Source organism: Pteropus vampyrus, unplaced genomic scaffold, assembly GCF_000151845.1.
Source record: "Pteropus vampyrus isolate Shadow unplaced genomic scaffold, Pvam_2.0 Scaffold322, whole genome shotgun sequence".
NCBI classification, from domain to species: Eukaryota; Metazoa; Chordata; class Mammalia; order Chiroptera; family Pteropodidae; genus Pteropus; species Pteropus vampyrus.
Window position 1 is genome coordinate 1,520,249 of NW_011889103.1, and position 19,056 is coordinate 1,539,304.

General features: G+C 48.8%; 1 protein-coding gene across 1 annotated transcript in view; it reads right to left on the minus strand.

The window, feature by feature from the left end:
* Positions 1-4,914: 4,914 nt before the first annotated feature.
* The window catches only part of GLTP (glycolipid transfer protein), a 21,431-nt gene continuing 7,289 nt past the window's right edge, over positions 4,915-19,056 (minus strand). Inside the window, exons 2-5 of the mRNA XM_011377818.2 lie at positions 11,808-11,866; positions 10,619-10,752; positions 7,990-8,140; positions 4,915-6,116 (exon numbers count right to left, since the gene is read on the minus strand). Coding sequence (XP_011376120.1) covers positions 5,934-6,116; positions 7,990-8,140; positions 10,619-10,752; positions 11,808-11,866 — 527 coding nt within the window. The 3' untranslated portion in view covers positions 4,915-5,933. The remainder of the gene's footprint in view (positions 6,117-7,989; positions 8,141-10,618; positions 10,753-11,807; positions 11,867-19,056) is intronic.

Consider the following 19,056-nt stretch of genomic DNA (forward strand, 5'->3'; position numbering starts at 1 on the left):
ACAACCTTGAGGGGTGGGTATTCTTCAGCACATTTGCAGATGGACAAGCTGAGGTTCTACACAGTGAAAGTCCTTTGCCCAACGTTCCTGCCAGTGGTACATTCCAAATTTGAACCCAGGACCATCTAAATTCAAATGGCCCCTATAGCAGCCACCTCCCCATGTGCCTTAGTTCCCTCACCTCTGATGTGGGAAGACCTGCTCACACCCACTTGGATGAGATTGGGAGTGTGGGATGGTGGGGGTGAAAACTTCTGGTTGGCCTTTTTGCTCTTTCTCCACTGAGCGCCATAGGTGGAGATGATGAGGGCAAAAAATCAGAGGGAACAAGTGGGGAAAGAGGGTGGGAGGCTAGCGTGTACGCATTTATGCAGCACTTACTGTGTTCCAGGTGTTGTGTAGGGCTTTATCACTTACTGTGTTCCAGGTGTTGTATAGGGCTTTATCCTCAAGGATTTCTTCCAGCTACAGGAGAGGAAGCATACCAGAGAGGCGAAGGAACCTATCTAAGGTCACATAGCCAGGAGGGCGTGGGGTCTGATGGTCTTTCTCTGGGATCCTGCCCCAATGGACAGCAGCCCCCACCCCCATTACACACCCCTACATTTACCAAGAAGCCGTGGAGACAGGATACAAAGAGACTAGAGACAATCGGCTAGTTTGTCTACCTCTGTCCTGCACGTAGCTGGCCTTGGTCCCAGAGACCGGAGGCCCTGCCCTGCCAGGGACCTTCAAAGAGGTTCTTCTGGAATTCTCCCTGGGGCAGAAACCTGAGGCCAGGTGGAGAGGAAGCCCTTCCCTTAGATGACTGTTGCTATGGGCACGGCCACTCTCAGCTGCTCAGCCACTGGCTGTGATTCCAGTCCTCTGGGCAGCAGGCCTTGTGGCCTGTGGGTGTGGCCAGGCCATGGCTGGCCTTGGGCATTTCAAAGATAGCCTTCATCTGAAACTGTGGCATAGAGAAGGAGGGAGGCACCTAGGCTGGTGCCAGCAGTCCCAGTAATTCAGGGCGTCCTGGGTGGGCCACTGAGGGGTACATGGAGGCCCCTAGAATAGTGGGTGAAATTGTAAGAGGGGCCAATGAGCACTTTCTGGAGAGAGGCCCATGACTTTGACAGAGGCCTGGGATCCCCGCCACCAGCACGTAGGTCATGAAAGCCCAACTTTTCCAGCCAGGAAGAGGCAGAGGTTGGGTAGGGGATGGAGACAGTCCCTTTTCTGAGTCCAGGATCCTAGCTAACAGCTTTTTAAACTCCGCACTGGCTTTGTCCCCCTCTACTCAGAGAGACTTATAATGTCCCCTGCTCTTAGAACAAAAACTAAACTCACACTGGCCTCAGCATCTCTAGATTTCATACCTCGCTGTCCTCATCCCTTGATCTCCAGGCTCCATCCACTTTGGCCTCTCTGTCCTTAGAACATGCTGTTTTCTCTCCTGCCTCAGGGCTTTTACACTAGCGGAAGCCCGCCTATTTCCACAGCCTGTTCTTCTTTCCCCTTCAGCTCTTAGTTCAAAAGTCACCTCCTCAGAGGCCCTCCTACCCTCTCCCATCTAAATATCTCCCAGTGGACTGTGAGCCCCTTGGAAGGTGAGACCTTACCTGTCTTGGCCCTGCAGGGCCCCCTGAGCCTAGCCCAGGGCCTGGAACATAGTAGGTGCTCAGCAAACAAGAGTGAATGATTCACCTTCCAGACAATCCGCTCTGGGTACGATCTAGAGGTGATTAACCATTATCAAAGCTGCCCTTTATCAAGCACTCTCTAGGTATCAGGCTCTTTGTTAATGGCTTTGCATACGTGGTCTCATTAGATGTCACAGAGAGAGACTGATGTCCCCGCTTGTGGGTAGTGTTGATTTCAGTGGAATGATGCATACAAACCAAGGAATGGTTACAGTGACAAGAGATGTTCATTACAGAGTAGCAGAGCTGGGAGGGAACTTTAAACTATCCAATCCCCTGATTTTATAGATGAGAAAACTGAGGTTGAGGGAAGCAGGGACTTGCCCAGAGTCACACAGAAGATCAGGGCAGAAAGAGAAATAGCAGCCAGATTGCATGACCTTTTCCGGAGTGTTCCTGTTGATGTGTCAACATGGGCCCTGCCACATCTTTAAGAGCAAGGAGGAAGTGAGGAGCATGCTATGGTTTAATTTCATTTGGGGCAGGGCTGCCCCTGAAGGAGTCCCTGGCAGGCCATAGCATCACAATAAACAAAAATATTGATAAAATCCATTTATTGAGCATCTTCCATGTGTGGGGCATTTTATACATATTATTTTATATAATCCTGCAAGGTGAGGTGGTCCTGTCCTGTCTTACAGATGCAGAAACCGAGGCTCAGAGTGGTCAATTGACCTGCTCTATATCACACAGCTACACAGTTGCAGAGCCTGGAGTCAAACCCAAAAATTGTTAGGTGGTGGGGGTGTTGTCAGTGGCGCTAGTACAATAGTGAAAATAACAGGACACACCTTTGGTCTCCCTCCACCCAGATGCTGGCCTGAAGTCAGAACTCCAGAGCACCAGTTTGAGAAGCTTCAAACTTTCCCAACAGTGTTCCAATGGGGCTCCTTGTTTAGCCCTTGGAAACCACCCCGAACCCCACAAACATACACACCTTGGGTAGGTGCGGACCAGCAGAGCTGCGGCAGCCTCGGCGCAGTGCTGACGCCGCCACCTTCTGGGCACCGCAGGAGCTGCAGATGGTCAGCGCATAGGCGCGGGGGCAGTTGGGTGCTCAGCCCGAAGTCGGGCTGTGTGAACCAGGAAAATTCATCGACCAACCAACAAACCCGAGGATGTCTTCCCCCACCATTCTCCGATCACCCTCCACCCCCCGCAAATGATTATTATTGGGTCAACACTGAATGATTACGCAGCTCATCGCCTACTCAGGCAGTTTCATTGAATCTCAGTGAGCTAGGAACAATTAGTATCCCCATTGTACAGATGAGGGAAACTGAGGCTCAGAGAGGTGAAGTGATTTGTCCAAGGCCACTCAGCTACTAAGTAGCAGAGCCAGGATTCCAATAATCATATCGCCATATACCCCACATAAATATATCCGTGCAGTCTTATCTAAGAGTTTTCTAGACTTCAGAAATGTCAAATTGTTTTATAAATAGTAACATTGAATTTAAGCTTCGCAACCAGTGAGGTGGGTATTAACAGGGCCCCTATGTTATAAAAAAAAAAAAGAAACAGGCTTTTTTTTACAGTAAAGTGAGCATCAGTTCCTTGTCTATAATAGACATGTATTTTAATGATTCAAGCTATTGCTCAGTGAGGTTTAGTTGAGTGAACAAATTAATAATCAACCCTTGTCAAATTTGGGGACTCATTTAGGTTTCTGTGCACTATCAGGTTAATGTGGGTCAGATATGGTGGCTTCCTATAGTGAGGCTGTCCTGGCAGGAAGGTGTGCTGTTGTCTGGCACAGAAGTGGACACAACTGGGGGGAGATATGGAGTCAGATGTGAAGCTTCAGTGTCCCCCAGCCCTGGTTGGGGAACCCTGGCCAAGTCCTCTCACCTCCGTGGGGGGGTTCAGTTTCCTCATCTGATAAATGGGGCTCCTGATGCTTACATCTCAGGGTGGTTTGTGAAATGAAGTGTGTAAATGCTTTGTGTGGGTCCTGGTATATAGCTGCACTCAATATATATTCCTTCCTCTCTGCCGCAGGCAGAACTCAGTCCCACTTTGACAAGGATGAAACAGGAAGGCACAGATGTCTGCTGGCTTTGTCTCTGAGAACATAGAGTGCTCCCAGGGGCCCGGCAGGTACCAGGAGTGAAGGAGGCTGTCCTGGGATTATCTCGACCTTCCGCAAAGAAATTGTCCTCCTAGCCTTTTTTTCCCCCCCCCTCTTAGTTGCTTAATATTAGAAATCCGAAGAAAAGCTTTTTTAAAAGGAAGATGCAGAATTCTTCTACTTTGTTGGCAGAATTTTATATTTCTAGAAAACCCAAAGGGAAAAACCAGTTGGGGCTTAGAAAGATAAGTAGCATTCTTACTACCAGAAATATTAGAAAATATAATGACATCAGAGACAGTAAAAACTTAGTTCAGGTGACCATTCCTTGGTCATGGCAGAGTCAGCCTTCCAAAATGGATATCTGATTGGATTGGGCACAAGACCCTTGAAGGTGTGCCATAATTTTCAAGGTCAAGTTCAAATCCGTCGGTAGCCTCTCTCTCTCTCTCTCTCACACACAGGCGCGCACACAAAGGTCAAGTTCAAATCCGTTGGTAACATATCACACACTCACACACACACACACACACACACACACAGACTGCTCTAGGTCATCAGGTCTCTGCCTTTGCCTTGAGGTGTACCCTGCCCCTTCTCTGCTTCCACCTCTACCCTACCCCTTCCATCAAGGCTCAATGCAAACCCTGACTCCCTAAGGTACACCTCAGGATATGGCTCCTCAGTGACACCAGGCTCCCTCTGGGCACTGACTATTTCAGCACTGGTGATTTATTGGCCCATCTTGCCCACAAGACTACCAGCTCTGCAGAAGCAGAAATAAAGTAAAATGAATATTCCCCTTTACATTTAACTCTAGTATCACAAAAAAAAGCTTCAGCCCATAATAAAGTGAAAATCATCACGGGATCATGGGGTTGGGGAGGCAACAGGGATTGGTGGGGAATGAGGCGAAGTGAAGAATATATTCACTCACTCTGTCTAGCCAAGGCGACAGTCATCTCTCAGCTCCTGCCGGGCAATCCAATTTTTCCAAAGAAGCTAGAAATCAACATCTTTATGTGAAATTTCCCGTTTCTTAATGTAGCAACCAGTTCTATTTTTTTAAGCCACAAAGGCCAGAAAACAGGTCCTTGGCTGGCCTCCAGTCGTAACCTTTAATCCAGAAAGAAAAAAAAGACTCGACCAAAACAGCACAGATATGATTCCAAAATAGAGATTTATTAAGAATTATTACATTTCTGCATAAAAATCACCAATTGTTCCTAATTGAGTTTTTAACACACATCAATTCTTTCGAGATTCCTCTATTCACCCCTACCGCTTTCAAAAATACAGCTCTTTTTAACCCCAAGAAGGACAATTAAGGCAGTGAGGCGTTTCCTTGGGTCTCAGCAACTGTAGGGGTTCACTCTCTCCCCCTTGAGAGAGTACACAATAGGTAGTTTCTTAGGTTGGAAAAGCTGTCCCTGAAGAAAATAATTATGCACAAGTATACAAATACAGTCATCTCTGGTCAATTATTTGTGCCCAATAGCTTTAAAATAAAGTCCCCTTGGTCAGGTCATCAAAGGCTTGCTGGTTGTTCTCAGCTATAAAAAAAGACTGTCTGGAAAAAGACAGTAAGAAAGAGCAGGGTCTATAATGACAGTGCTGTGAGGCTGGGCTGTGCAACCACATAAGAATATATACCAGTTTGCTTTTTAAAAAAAATCCCACAATAGGGATTGTGGGATTGGGGGTCCTGTATAATTTCAAATCAAACTCCTCATGATCCTTAAAATACCCAAAACATCACTGAGCCAGATCTTCAGACTGACACGTGCTTACTTTTAAAGTGGTGTATGACACAGCTCCCCCAGAGTCATGCTCCATATGGGAGAAAAAATCAAAAAACCTTAGGACTTGATGTATTAGCAACATTAATTAATTTTTACCACACTGAAATGAAGGCATAAAATCAGTCTGTACTGTTGTGAAATTCAAAGGCTATTCGGAAATAGGATCATTATTTATTGCTGTTAGGATAAATCCCAAAAAATGACTTAAAAAACCAGAGCCATCCCCTGCAGACCTTGGTCAAAACAAGTTGCTCTGGGGGTGGCAGGTAGGCCAGGGGTGGCCCGCCAGCTTGATTCACAGTGATTCAGGTTCGTCTGTTTCGGCAAGTGGCTGCATGTCGGGGTGCACGGCCTGGGCGTGCCTGCCACTGCGCATGCCTACACCTTGTAGTTGAGCTCGGCATTCATCTTGGTGTACATCTCGTAGATGACGTCGATGGTGGCTGTGAAGTTGACTAAGAAGAGGCGGGTCTTCTCCAGGCACTCCTCCTCCGTCACGTTCTGGCCCTTAGAGAGCGCTTTCAGGAAGTCAGACTTATATGGTGCTGCGTACAATGCCGCCTTGAGACGGACAAAAGGAAGGTGGCAGTGTTAGTGGGGACCCAAGCCACCATGCCAGGCACGATGGGGCTCTGGGGGGGATGCCCCCGAGGTCTGTGCTGGGCAGGGGTCTGCACTATTCATGGCATTGGAAGGGAAAGGAGAAGGCAAAGGGCAATTTGTGTTCCCTTCTACCCTCGCGAGGGACAGTAGGAAGGATGCCAGCTTTGGGGATAGACAGACCTGGGTTCCAGTTCCAGCTTGTGGAGCTAACTAGCTGTGAGCCTTGAGCAAGTTACTTAGCCTCTCTGAGCCTGTTTCCTCATCTGTAAAATGAGGATGATCACAGCACCCATCTGATCGGGTGGATTTTGTGCGGATTAAGGAAGTTGTGCTCAGCACAGCATCAGGCACTCAGTAGATGCTCGTCATGGATGAGCGTCTTCTCTCTGTGTTCCCTGCTCTGGAGAAGGTGAACTGCTTCTTTGGAAAATCCACTTTCCGATCAGGGGAGAGGGATGTACTCTGTGCTGTTGGCCTCTTTTGTCTGTCAGCGGGGGACACTTCCCCAAATATCCAGGCCTCCCTGTTCAGAGAATCAGAAATTTTGGATCCAGAAGGGAAAAGATGCAACTGGATAGAAAAGCTGTGAGTTTGACAGGGTGAAGGAATTACAAATATTACTGTCGTAAAGAACGGAAACGGTAGTTTTGATCTATTGAATGTATACCATGTGCCAAGCACTGGATACAGATCAATTCAATTAATCTTCACAATGACCCTTTCAGGCAGGGCCTATTTTACATCCATTTGAAAGATGAAGAGACTGAGGCTCAGGGTCATAGTGTCCCAGTCCCATCTTCTTCTGTGTGACCTTGAGCAAGATACTTAACTTCTCTGAGCATCAGTTTCCTCATCCGTGAAACGGGATTAAGGGTAGTGCCCACCGCATGGTGCACTGATGAAGATTACAATCTGTGGGCAGCCCCGGGCCTGGCACACGGGGCACATAGTTACTACTGAGGTGGTGGCTGTGAGGCCTTCACAGGGGCAACGCATTCCGGGGAGGGCAGGGCTTTCACGATGCCAACCCGGGACGGGCCCTGTCCCAGCCCTGCCAGGGTGGATGGCCCAGAGGTGGCCACGTTTCCCACCTGGCGACTGGCTCTTCCTGTCTATGATCTGTGCCATGTGGGAGAGACTGGCCCATGGGACTCTGGTTCTCATGGGAGTGAGGGTGGGCAGGCGGTGGCTGTAGGAGGAAGGGTAGCACGACAGGCTGGGTGAGAAGAGGAGGCTGTGAGAGGCAGGGTGGCCGGTGACAGTATGTAGGGCATCCTGAGGGCTTCTCAACTTCTCCCAAGTGGGCCTCTCAGCTTGGCGACCCTAGGGGCCCTCAGGTAATGAGGCCAGTGCTGAAGCCCATTTCCAGGAGCCCAAGCCACAATCACCCCAACACAAGCCACCAAGACCCCTGCGGGCCAGCATCCTTTCAGCAGATGCTCCAGTGGGCACAGGGGTCCTTCTTCCCCTCCCTGCCCAGAGCAAGGATTCAGGCTGAATCTGAGAGGCCAATCAGGCTAGCCCACCATTAACCTGCATTCCTTGGTCTCTACTGGGCTTGCTCCCACAGCCCCCACTCAGGCCTTCCAGGACACCACAGAGAATCTAAAAGGACACCCACCTTGGCCACAGATGGGGCTGGGCAAGAGCACGTGAGAGGGCCCTTCAATGTACCAACCTCCCCCTACATAGACAGGGAGCTGTTCTGGAGCCCAGGAGGGTTGACACAGGCTCCGAGGGGGCACAGCTAAGCAGTGGCAGGATGGGGAGTGGACCCCACAAGCTGATGATCTCCTGGGCCTGGGGACAAAACGGGGCTCCCCCAGTTCACCTGGAAGATCTTCTGCACGATCCAGCCGTGGTACTTCTTGAGGGCCATCTCATAGGCCTTGGTGGCATTGACGCGGATGAGGTTGGGGTGGTTCTCGTCCCGCTCCCCATCACAGATGCTCTGGAGGAAGACCTGGATGAAGCGGAGGCCTCTGCAGTCCAGAAAGGAGGCAGACAGTGCTTTAGGACGCTGCCCGCTCCTGCTTGTAGACCAGCCAGCGCTCCCTACACCCAGCGGACCCTGACTACTCTGAATTAAGCACCTACTGTGGGCCAAGAATAGGTACATGCAAGAGAGTGGTTATCCTACAACTGTTATATCTATACCTGACTTCCATGTAATGTGACCACAGGCTCAGTGTAGCATTTCCCAAGCACCTTGTCTACACTAGGGCAGGTGCTGGCCCCTGACCACGGTCCCTGCTGGGTTGTAAAGTCTCTGAGAGCAAGGTCTGGGCCTGACTTGTCCATTTCTGTGTCCACATGGCCTACTGCGGGCCAGCACATGGCTAATGGCCATCAGTGCTTGAAGACTGAAGCAACAGTGCTGGCCTTGAAAGGGCTCATGGACCACAGACCACGGATGCACCGGGTGGGCTCAGTGACAAGGCAGTCCCATCATTGTGGACACAGACTGGACCCAGGCTCCCTACTTCTGCCTCTCCCCTCAGCCATGGTTTGCATCCTCCAAGGTCACTTGAGCCCTTCCTCCAGGGCCGACACTTTGAAAGCCATGAGAAAGGTGTGGGGCATGGCAGGGCAACCAAATCAAAGATCGGGTCAGTGCCAGTCCTTTAGTCCGAATCGTTTCATCTCCTGCTCCCTCGGACCCGTGAGCTTCACCTCAGAGAGATCTGCCCATTTCACACAGAATGCTGAGGCACCCCTGAAAGGCTCGGTCAAAGGCTGGGATGTGAACCAAGCCCGTCTCACTCCCTATCTTGGCTCCTTCCTTTGCCATCCCTCACTGTTCCCCAGGGTCCCTGGATGAGCTGCTCTGCTCTCTCCCTGCAGAGGACCCCCAGGACCCCCAATCAGGCTGGTCTTCATCTTGTCCAATCCCATCTTGTCTCTCCCTGTTCCTGCCTTGTACCCAGAGCCCTGGCTGGACCAGGCCCTCATGGAGCTGCAGACACAATGTGCCTCTCCTGCCTTCTCATCTTTGCAAGGCCTCATCCACTTAGGACCCTCCTGCTGAGTCTTGGAGACTCTACTTGGTGAGGTCCTCCTCCAGGAAGCCCTCCCTGACCTCTCTGTTCTAGGCTCTGATATTCTGATGTCAGGATCCACTGACCAGCCTGACACCCTACCCAGACAGTGATACCCTACAAAGACTGTGCCTCGTTCAATGTGGCATCCCACTTGCTCGGCACCAGGCACAACACACAGCAGGTGCTCACTATGTGTTTGCTTTGTTGGCATCTACCTGCAACTGCCCTTCTAGCAGGAGCCTGACTCTGCCCACATCTTACCTGGACATGAACAATCTAACTGATCTGAATTTTGTCACCTGCCTTGCTCCTCCTAAGAAACCCACAGAATCTTCTGATAGATGGACACAGGGGCATTCCTCATTCCAGATCTATGGGTCTCTTGCTGACAAACAAAGGTGGGCAGCTCAGTGGGGCAATTCCTAAAACACGCTATAACACGCTATAAGGTTATCGATTACAGGCCACCTACCCTGATGCCCACACGGTCACACCCTCCAGGGAGCAGACTCTCCCTGTTCCATTTTACCAAAGAAGTGCATGTTTGGGGGAGGGGGAGGGAGCTAGTTTTCAGGGATGGGGACAGAGACAGGGAGGAGTTGGGACATCTCTGGGGTAGGGAATAGGTCCCCAGCTTCATAGCTGCCAGGGGCTGTGGTGTTTGCACAGCTAAAGAATTCTATAGCTAGTAGAGAGCAGCGTGAGCTAAGCAAGCAAGATGCCTGGCCTGTCTGAGCCTCAGTGGGAACAACTGTATGTGACTTCACATGTTTGCTATGAAGGCAATAGGCATAGCATGAGCAGTGTCAGCTCTGGGGTAAGATGGTCTGGGTTCAAATCCCTTATCAGGGTACCCTGTCCTCAGCCCACAGGGTGAATTTGTACCAGTTAGATAGAGTTCCTTCTCCTCAAGATGCTATATTTCTGTCAAGAAGCTGTCATAATATACAAACCTACCACGTGCATGATGTGACCAGTCCTAGACAGGACATCTCGGTGCAGTGCATGACCTGCACAAGTGTGTTCGGCTACTCGGTCCCTATAACCTGGGCACACGATCCGGCCTCCAGAAGCCCTCATGGCCTTCTCTGTGAGATGGGGCTAACACACACCTAGCTCATAGCACATGAAATGCTATCGGGCTTACACAGAGCTTGGCACAACGCCCAGGGTGAGCACTAGCCTGCTGTGCCTCTGATGGGACCAGAAAGGAGTATCACCATCAGGCAAGCCTCGGCCCCTGGGGTGCTGGTCACTAACCAGCATCACACAAGAGCACCTGTGTGATAGAAGGGAAGTGACTTCCCTTCCCTGTCAGAGCAGTCACAGTGGGCCAGTGGCAGGGCTGCATGTCCCTCCTCTACAGGGCAGGCCCCCAGGCCCAATAGCCACAAACACCCCGCCACCTGAGCCCATCACCTTTTCAGCCACATCAGCGCCAGCGTGGCCCCCACTTTGGGCCACTCTGCTCCATGCATTTCCTTCTCTACCTCCAGGATGTTCTGCAGGGTCCGGAACTTGGCCGGGTTGGTGTCATACACAGCTTTGATTTTCTGAAATGGAGCACATGGGGTTTTCCCTTTGGACAGGCTGTCCACAGGCGGCCAGCCTGCATGCTGGGTGGAGGAGCACCTACCAGGGCCTCCCTGTCCTTCCCACCAGTTCCAGAAACACCCGGAATGGCAGTCAATTACCACGACTGCTCGCATTTACTGAGCACCTCACATGAGCTGGGATGTGGAAAGTGCTTCACGGGTGCTGCCTTATTTGATGCTCATGGCAACCCCGATATTGTTCTGTCATCATCCCAATTTGCAGATGAGGAAACTGAGGCTCAGAAAGGGGCAGTGGCATGTTCAAGGTGACTCAGCTGGTACTGGTGGGAGCGAGTTCCCACACAGGCTAGCTCCCGAGTCCAAGTTCTCTGACTACTCTTGATAGCAAGTTAGACACCAAGTAATTGAAATTTTACGTTGTGGACAAGTAGAAATAGGCTCTTAGGGTTCAAAGACATCTAGGAACGAGGCTCCTGAGTGGAACCAGGCAATTTGGGTCTCAATCCTACCTCTGTCATTTCCTTGCTGTGTGACCTCCGGTGAGCCCTTCAACCTCTCTGAGCCTCAGCTTCCTCATCTGTAAAATGGGGATGACAACAGAACCAGCCTCAAAAGGATGTTGGGAGGAAGAAATGAAATAATGCAGTGGGGCTGAGCTGCAGGCTGGGCCCTACGTGGCTCTGCATGGGGAGAGGCTCAGTAAGTGGGGGGCAGCACCAGGAGCTCCCAGGACTGGGGAAGGGAAGGGCAGGCCAGTGTACCCATGGTCTTCAGAGTTTATTTAGTGGGGTGGATGCAAGACCAGTAGGTTCCTTTGCAGTCAACCCTCAGACTGTGGTCCTAGTCAGGCTGTGACTGGGTGGCATAACTACACAGGAGGATGGAGAGCCAAGAGCCCTGAGTCAGGTGGGCTGGGGGCCAAGCTCGTTTTCCACGTCTCCTTCCTGATCCTCAGCCTGGGAAGCTTGTGCAGGGGAGCAAGGAGCCAGTGAGCAGAGCATTTAGATTCCTAGTGCAGTACCAAAGCTGTAGCTGCCAGGCCAAGTACGTACGGTGATGTTGCCACTTATGTCCGCCTTGATGGGAGTAAACACTGGGGACCCGAGGCAATCTGGGGACAAAACAAATGAGATTTAGATTCCTAAAGAGTCCATCGAGGCTTGGGGACAGGAGAGGAAGTCACTTGATGTGTTTTGGGAAAGGCAGAACTATTTATAGGTGTTAAAAAAGGTTCCTAGGCAAGTAAATTTGGTGTGCTAGGCTCCATGAGAGACCGTTTTCTTACTGCAGGACTTGTCAGAGCCTTTAACATGCAACTGTACTATCTGGGGTGCAAACCCTTTTTTCTACAGTGCCCTTCTGCATTAGAACAGAGCTGTCCCATAGAATGATGAAAACATTCCATATCTGCAATATAGGCTTCAGGTGGCTACTGAGCACTTGAAATGTGGTAAGACTAAGGAACTAAATTTGTACTTTTATTTAACTCTTACTCATTTGAATTTAAATAGCCACACATGGCTGGTGGCTACTGTATTAGACAGCACAGCTTTGTGGTAACTTGTAGAACTAATGGTCTGAGAAACCCATCTTGGCCAACAGGGCGGATCAGTACTAATTAAGCAGCTGGCCAGTAGGCGGACTGAGGACTCTTACGAGGTGGGAGAAGAGGGGCCAGATGTATAAAAGATGAACTTCTCATTCATCAGCTTATAAGGAAGAAGTGATGCAATACCAGGATTGCAGGTGCTGGCCTGACAGCTCTGAAGCTCTACAGTTCTGAGGCTGCTTAAGAGCCCAGGAGAACACACCAGCAATGGGACAAGTCACTTAACGGAGCATGAATTTGGCCTCAGTGCCTGACTCTGCACACCGTGGCCATGTGTGCATACTTCACTCTCTGGCTTCAGCTTTCTCATCTAGCAAACGGGGCAACAGAACCAACACAAAGGTACTACAGGGATGACTTAAAACAATCCACTTCCAAGATATATTTTGTTCATCTCCAGAATCCAAATGCTCTTAATTGGAAGTGTTTTTCATTTCTTGGCGGTTCATAAAACAAGAGCATATTAAAACAGTGACACCTTTGAGTTAATGGAATGGAATGTAGAAACTGGCAGTGTCTGGGACTCTGGGCTCTATGTGAAGTGTGAGCAGCCTGTGGCCTGCCTCTGCTCCTCTCCCTCCTTTGTGACCTGTCTGGCAGGTGGTCTTGGGGACCGAGGGCTCGGCACAGAGGAACTTCACAGGTCAGTCTCTCCTGGGCCGGCTCGACATGGACTTTGCCCTCAGAGCCTCAACACGGACAGCACCTACTCACTGTCCTCACTGCTGAGGCCAGAGCCCAGGGGACGAAGACGCCCGAGCGGGCCACAGTGGGCCCCAAACCGCAAAAAGGGAATGCCAGTGGCCGCCTTCCCTCGCCTGCAAGCCAGGCCGGGGCCTTAGCGTGGACGCCAACTGACCACACAGGAGTAGAAGAATAAGGTAGGGCCATCTGTGGGCCAAATTCCACCCAAGGTGACCCAGCACACCTGGCCAGCCGTCTGGAACATTCTAATAGCAGCTGTTAAAAGAAGTGCATGGGGAAACAGCATTAACACTATAAATAAAATGTTCCAGAGAGAGAGAAATAATAATAAAAGAAAAAATAAATTAAATGCCTTAATGGAAAGAGGGTGGGTTAGGGATCCAGACAGACTGGGCTTGACTCCCATCCGCTTCCCAGTTGAGCAAATCTCCCCACCTATATGCCTCAGTTTTCTCACATGGTAAATGGGGCAGTAATAATACTTTTTCATAGGCTTGTGGCAGGAATTAAAAACTGTGTATTGAATGCATTTAGCAAAACTAAATATATGGACTTTAATCATTTTCATGACTTCATGAGTAGGATCAGGCTCCATGGTCCAAATGTCACTCTAGGTTACCAAGTCCCTAGACTTGCTTGGAAGCCACCAGGTCCCTAGAATCTCTACTGCGTAGGAACACACTTGGCCTGTGCCTCCTGCCACCTCCACTATCCTCTTTCCTGAGGCCTGTCGTTGGGCCTCGGGTTCCCCACACAGAATCCTCAGGCTGAGCAGCAAGCCCTTTCTCTCAGTGACCAGGTCTCTCTCCCATGCCTGTAGGAGCATATCTCACTTCATGCGGCCATGCTGGAGTCTCCCCTAGGGTGGCCACAAGGACCTGCCCTGAGGTGCTGGGCTGGGGCTATCAGTGGCCTGCCCCACCTGATTCTGGGCATTCTGGCCTCTCAGATGGGACTGCCTAGGACATTCATGAGATAACTACTCCCTCCCACCCTTGAATCTCACCTGATGTGTCACTGACCTCATCTTGCGGAGGCTAACCTGGGGAGGTGGTGCAACTTGCTAGCCCTGGAATGTGTTCTCTCCCAGGATGCTTTACCAGTGGCTCCCCCAAAAGATAATGCATTCTAGACTTCAATAATAAAGCAAGAGAGCCAAGATCTTCCTCCCTCAGTGACCATTTCTCTCTTGACTATGCAGCCAGGGGTAATCAATTCTGACCTTCACAGGGGCCAGGCAGGTGCCATGGATGGGCTGCGTGGGGACTTCCAAAGGGATGGCCACTCTTAGCTCCAGCCAATGGCTTTGCATCCTCATCTTTCAAAAATGTACAATGTACTTAGATTTGAGGTGGATTGATGAATAACTAGTTATAGCAAGACATTAATGGTAGAATCTAGGTGGCAGGTGTATAAATATTCACTGTAAAATTCTTTTAAATTTGTCATATGTTTGAAAATTTTCATATAAAATGTTGGAAAAATATTAGGTTTTTTTTTCCTGCTTATAAAAATCATACTTCTTCCTTTTACTTTTTCTCCGAGTCCACTTCAGTGTTATAGTGATCATAGTTACATGGGTAACTGTTTTCTGTCTCTCCCACAGACTTGAGCTCTGAGAGGACAGAGACCAGATTACCTCGGTCCCTGCTGTGTCCCCAGTATCTGGCACAGAGCTGGACAACAGTGGGCACTTATATGACTTCTGTGGCACGAATAGGCGAATGGATTGTGGAAAACGTAAACCTAGAGGCATATTTCCTGCCAGGAACTTTTTCTATCCACTTTCTTATAGTTCAGATTGACTCAACGCACTGGTTCTAAGCACACATGCTTAGATAGCAGAGGATATGGAAAGGGCTTGGGCCTCAGGTCCTTTGTCTCTAAATGGGAACACCAGGAGGACCTCCCCTGCAGGGCTGCTGTCGGGGGAGACAGCATCTGTGCAGAGTGAGTGCTAGGAGCACTGACCAAGATAGTTATTACTGCTACGGGCTGGTTTTCAGGTAAAGCTTTCAAATGGAGAAGATCCAGAGCCAGGGCTTGGTAACAGCTTACCATCAGCCGGCCATGACTGGTTTCTTAGCTTTCCCGATGACTCAGGTCATTCGATATGTATTTCGAGATGCAAAAACATGTTATTTGGCTTTCATGGCTCTGAAGACAGCTCTTATGTAGTTGTGAGCAGCCCTGCCCCAGTGGCAGGGAGAAAGGTTTTGTTTTGTTTTCCTGACAGTGCGCTACGTGAGCCACGAGGCCACCATGGTCAGCAGGAGCCAGCCCGACAGCAGCTGTTATTGTGTCTCGTGAGCACCATACAGGGACAGTGCTTCTGCTCAACGGCGGGGCAGGAATGTGGGGCCTAAAGCATACTTCTGGAGCTGGGAGTGGAGCAAAAGCAGAGAGGGGTGCGAGGTAAGCGGTGGGAGGCGAAACCCAGAGGGAGTCACCGGCAGGAAACCCCCTCCACATGCACGTAAATGTGCACTCTGAAGTCGGTCTGGGAGCATCTGTAAACAGGCCACTTGTGATCAGGAGAGAAGCGGTGTAGTGCTCTAGTCCAGGGTTTGAATCTCAGCTCTGATGTGGTTGTGGACAAGTGACTTAACTGCTAGGGGCCCAGGCCCCTCATTTCCCATAGCCTAGCGGTTGTATAAGAGGTGCTCCAGGTGCAGTTGAGCTGAAGTCTGCTTCAACATGACCCACCATAGGTTCTGGGCTTACATTTGCCTTTTGTGCAGTCCAAGGCCACCAGGCCAAGTGTCTCACCCAGGGTTACACAGCCAGAGCTATGTACCAAGACACAATTACAGAGCCAAGGCTCGTTCCAAGGATCCCTTACTTTTCTTTCCAGAATGTTTCTATCTGTTTGTGTAAATTCAAGAAAAGCAAGAGGACTCTGGCAGGAAAATCAGAAGATGACTTTAATACTCAGCACACAGTGGCCTTTCTAATAGTTTAAACTCAACCTGGCCCCTGTTCTGGATATAGTATACACATTTCTAACAGGTTATCCAGCCTCGCCTTTCCTACAGAATGCAGTCCTGCCCCAAGATTACCTGTCTTGTTTTACCAGTTTTGCATTACCCTAAACTTGTTTTTTTTTTTTTTATTGTCAGCAAACCAAGTTCTTTAAAATGCTACCCAGAACCTGCCAGGAGCGAAGGAGGGGGCTTGGATGGTTTTCTTGTTCCTTATCTTACCTCCAGGGAGAAAGGAAGTTGTCTCAAAAACAAACAAACAAACAAAAAAGTAAAAACAAAAAACAAAAAAAAAATCAGATACAATTCTACCATCTTACTACATAGAACCAAGTCTAATGGGCACAGATTCTAAATATGGTCAAGTCATGCTTATCTGGAACATGTGGCAAATGGCCCCTTCTGTTTAGCAGGGTTTCACTAAGCATGCTACTGATTCAGAAAACATAAGAAAAAGAGCAAGAAATCTGATTACAAACCCCAGAAATCTTCTATATGGGTCATGGGGGGGAAGTCTCATCACCAAAGCCAAACAACAAACTGATGGTTAGGGGTTGACCTGTGTAACGAAAATCACAGACTAAAGACTATAATCTCTCATATGTAAAGAGCTCTAACAAATCAATAATTTTAAAAAACCCTACAGAAAAATGGGCAATTCACAGAAGAAATGAGGACACTTAATCTCAATAATAAAAAGAAAAGAAAATTACAACAGTGAAATATTTTCCCTCTACTAAATTTTATGGATGTACCAACCTTCTCCAGTACAACCATTCTGGATGGAACTCATAAAAATGGAACAAAAATGTCCCTGCTTTCGCATCACAAGCCATTTGTGATTTTCTGAACAAGGCCATCATCAAAAGTATGAGTATGATGAAGGTGTGACCCAGAAACAGAAACATCACAGGCCCCCTCGACCCTTCACTAAACAGCTCTACGTGGTGTGCTTGCAGGTTTTTGGTACAGCTTTGCATAATTTCTAAGAACTTCTTAACAGTCGATGGTCACTGCCTCCTGCTTTGATTCTGCTACATACTTGAAAAACAAATAGCCAACTGTGTCAGTATTGCCTACAGATTAAGAAGAGACCAAGCAACCATTTTGTGCCTGACCTCTGTGACAATTCCAACTAGACAAAGGACACCTAGCACTTCCTGCCTAGGTCTCTACCATAGTTCAGATGGGCGAGGTTGCCCAGAGCGCAGAATCCCCCATAAGCCAGCAGTCACTAAATGCCACACGGAGTCACTCGTTTCCTCTTTTTCTGGTTTCAACACGGTGGGAAAGGACCTGCCAGTCTGCTCCGAGCAAGATCATAGCACGCAACTGGAGATTCCCTCTGAGCTGCCCCTCAACACCTGCCTCTTCAGACAACCATCTCTTTCAAGAAGTGATGTTCCTGACACTGGGCAACTCGGTGACCAGGTCACTCCCACCCTGGCCCACCCTCTCACTTCATCCCAGGAATAATTTCCATTGCAGAACAAAAAAGCATCTCGTTTTTAAGATGCACAGCTTCACTTTCGGCCTATGTGATTCAGGATGGGAACACCTAAGCCAACCCATAAGGACTTATTTCAGAGAGAAAGACCAGGATGCCTGTGCCACAATGCTAGGAACCTGGTTTGGAGAGGTTCTATTTCAAATTCATTTTTTTCCTCCCAATAGCTGGAAAATAAGGTTCCATTGTTAAACACATGGGGGCAGATTAACTTTATAGGTCCTGGGTTACAGGGATCATAATGGGAGGCACTCAAATTACAGCTGATGATGAATTATTTATTAATCCACGTGTATACAGGGGTGCTGTGTGTGCACGTGTGTGTGTGTGCACACGTCATGGCTCAGTTTGCAATAAAACCTATTTTGAAGAATACGAACCCTAAGAATACCCACCTTCCTAAAACCAATTCCCCCTCTTAATTCTACTGTTTAAAGAGGAAAGAATGTTCACAAAACAATCCAAATCTTTTAAAAATCACCCCCATGGCATGGGGTCCACTGTAATGACTCTCTGTCCACAACTGCTCCCTTTGGCAAAAACCAGCCTTGAATTGAGAATGCAGTGGGAAAATGATTTCTCTTCCTTGCTGTGTGGCCTGGGAGAGATTAGTTAACAGCTCTGAGCCCCAGTTTCCTCGTTTGTAAAAAGAGGGTAAAATTGGAACCAATCTCATAGGTTTAAATGAGGTTGTATAAACAAAGGGCTAAGCAGTTTCTGGCACCTACTAAACGCTCAATAAAAAGGAAGGTTTTTTTTTTAATGCTGATTATTATAAATTTTATCACCCTTTTCATCTTTCTCAACAGGGAAAGCTTCTCTTCAGAGAGGAAATGCAGGAAATAATGATTTCAAGGACTAAGAAATCGAAGGAGAAAGAGGAGGAGAGGGAAGGAGAGAAAACGATGCAGGAACGACTTTTCTAGAGGAAGGGGAACTTCTTACAGACCCAGGGGTGCTGCTGGGGAATCCTCCAGTTATAAAATGATGACTTCAAATGTATTCCAGACCATTAAAAGAGAGGGCTCAGAAAGGAGTGGAATGAGGAACTTGGGAGAACAGCGATGCAGAAAATGAATCATTTCTCAACATGGGGAAGTGTGAGTTGGCTGCCTAACCACAGTGTGGCGAGTAGAGGTTTGTATGGGACCCTGGAGAGAACTGGTCCACTGTAATGACTTTTAAAAGCTCAGATACAGTTAACACTGTAACAATTAAAAAAAAAAAAAAAAAAGGCCCTGATACAAGTTACTCTGGAAGAATGTAACAAAGGAGTTAACATCCACCCAGGCCATTTTTAAACTGAAATAATGAAACCTAAGAATAGAGCCCAACATTTCTATTCTAATACATTCACTGAAATAAGCAGTGTCTTGCCAGATGGGAACTTCCTGTCACTTCTCCTGCCCCACTCTGGAAGACTTCCAACATCTTTGAGTGTGCTGCCCTCCTTGGTTGCAGGGCCCACCTTCTTCAAAGTCCCCTGGGCCACTTTCTAA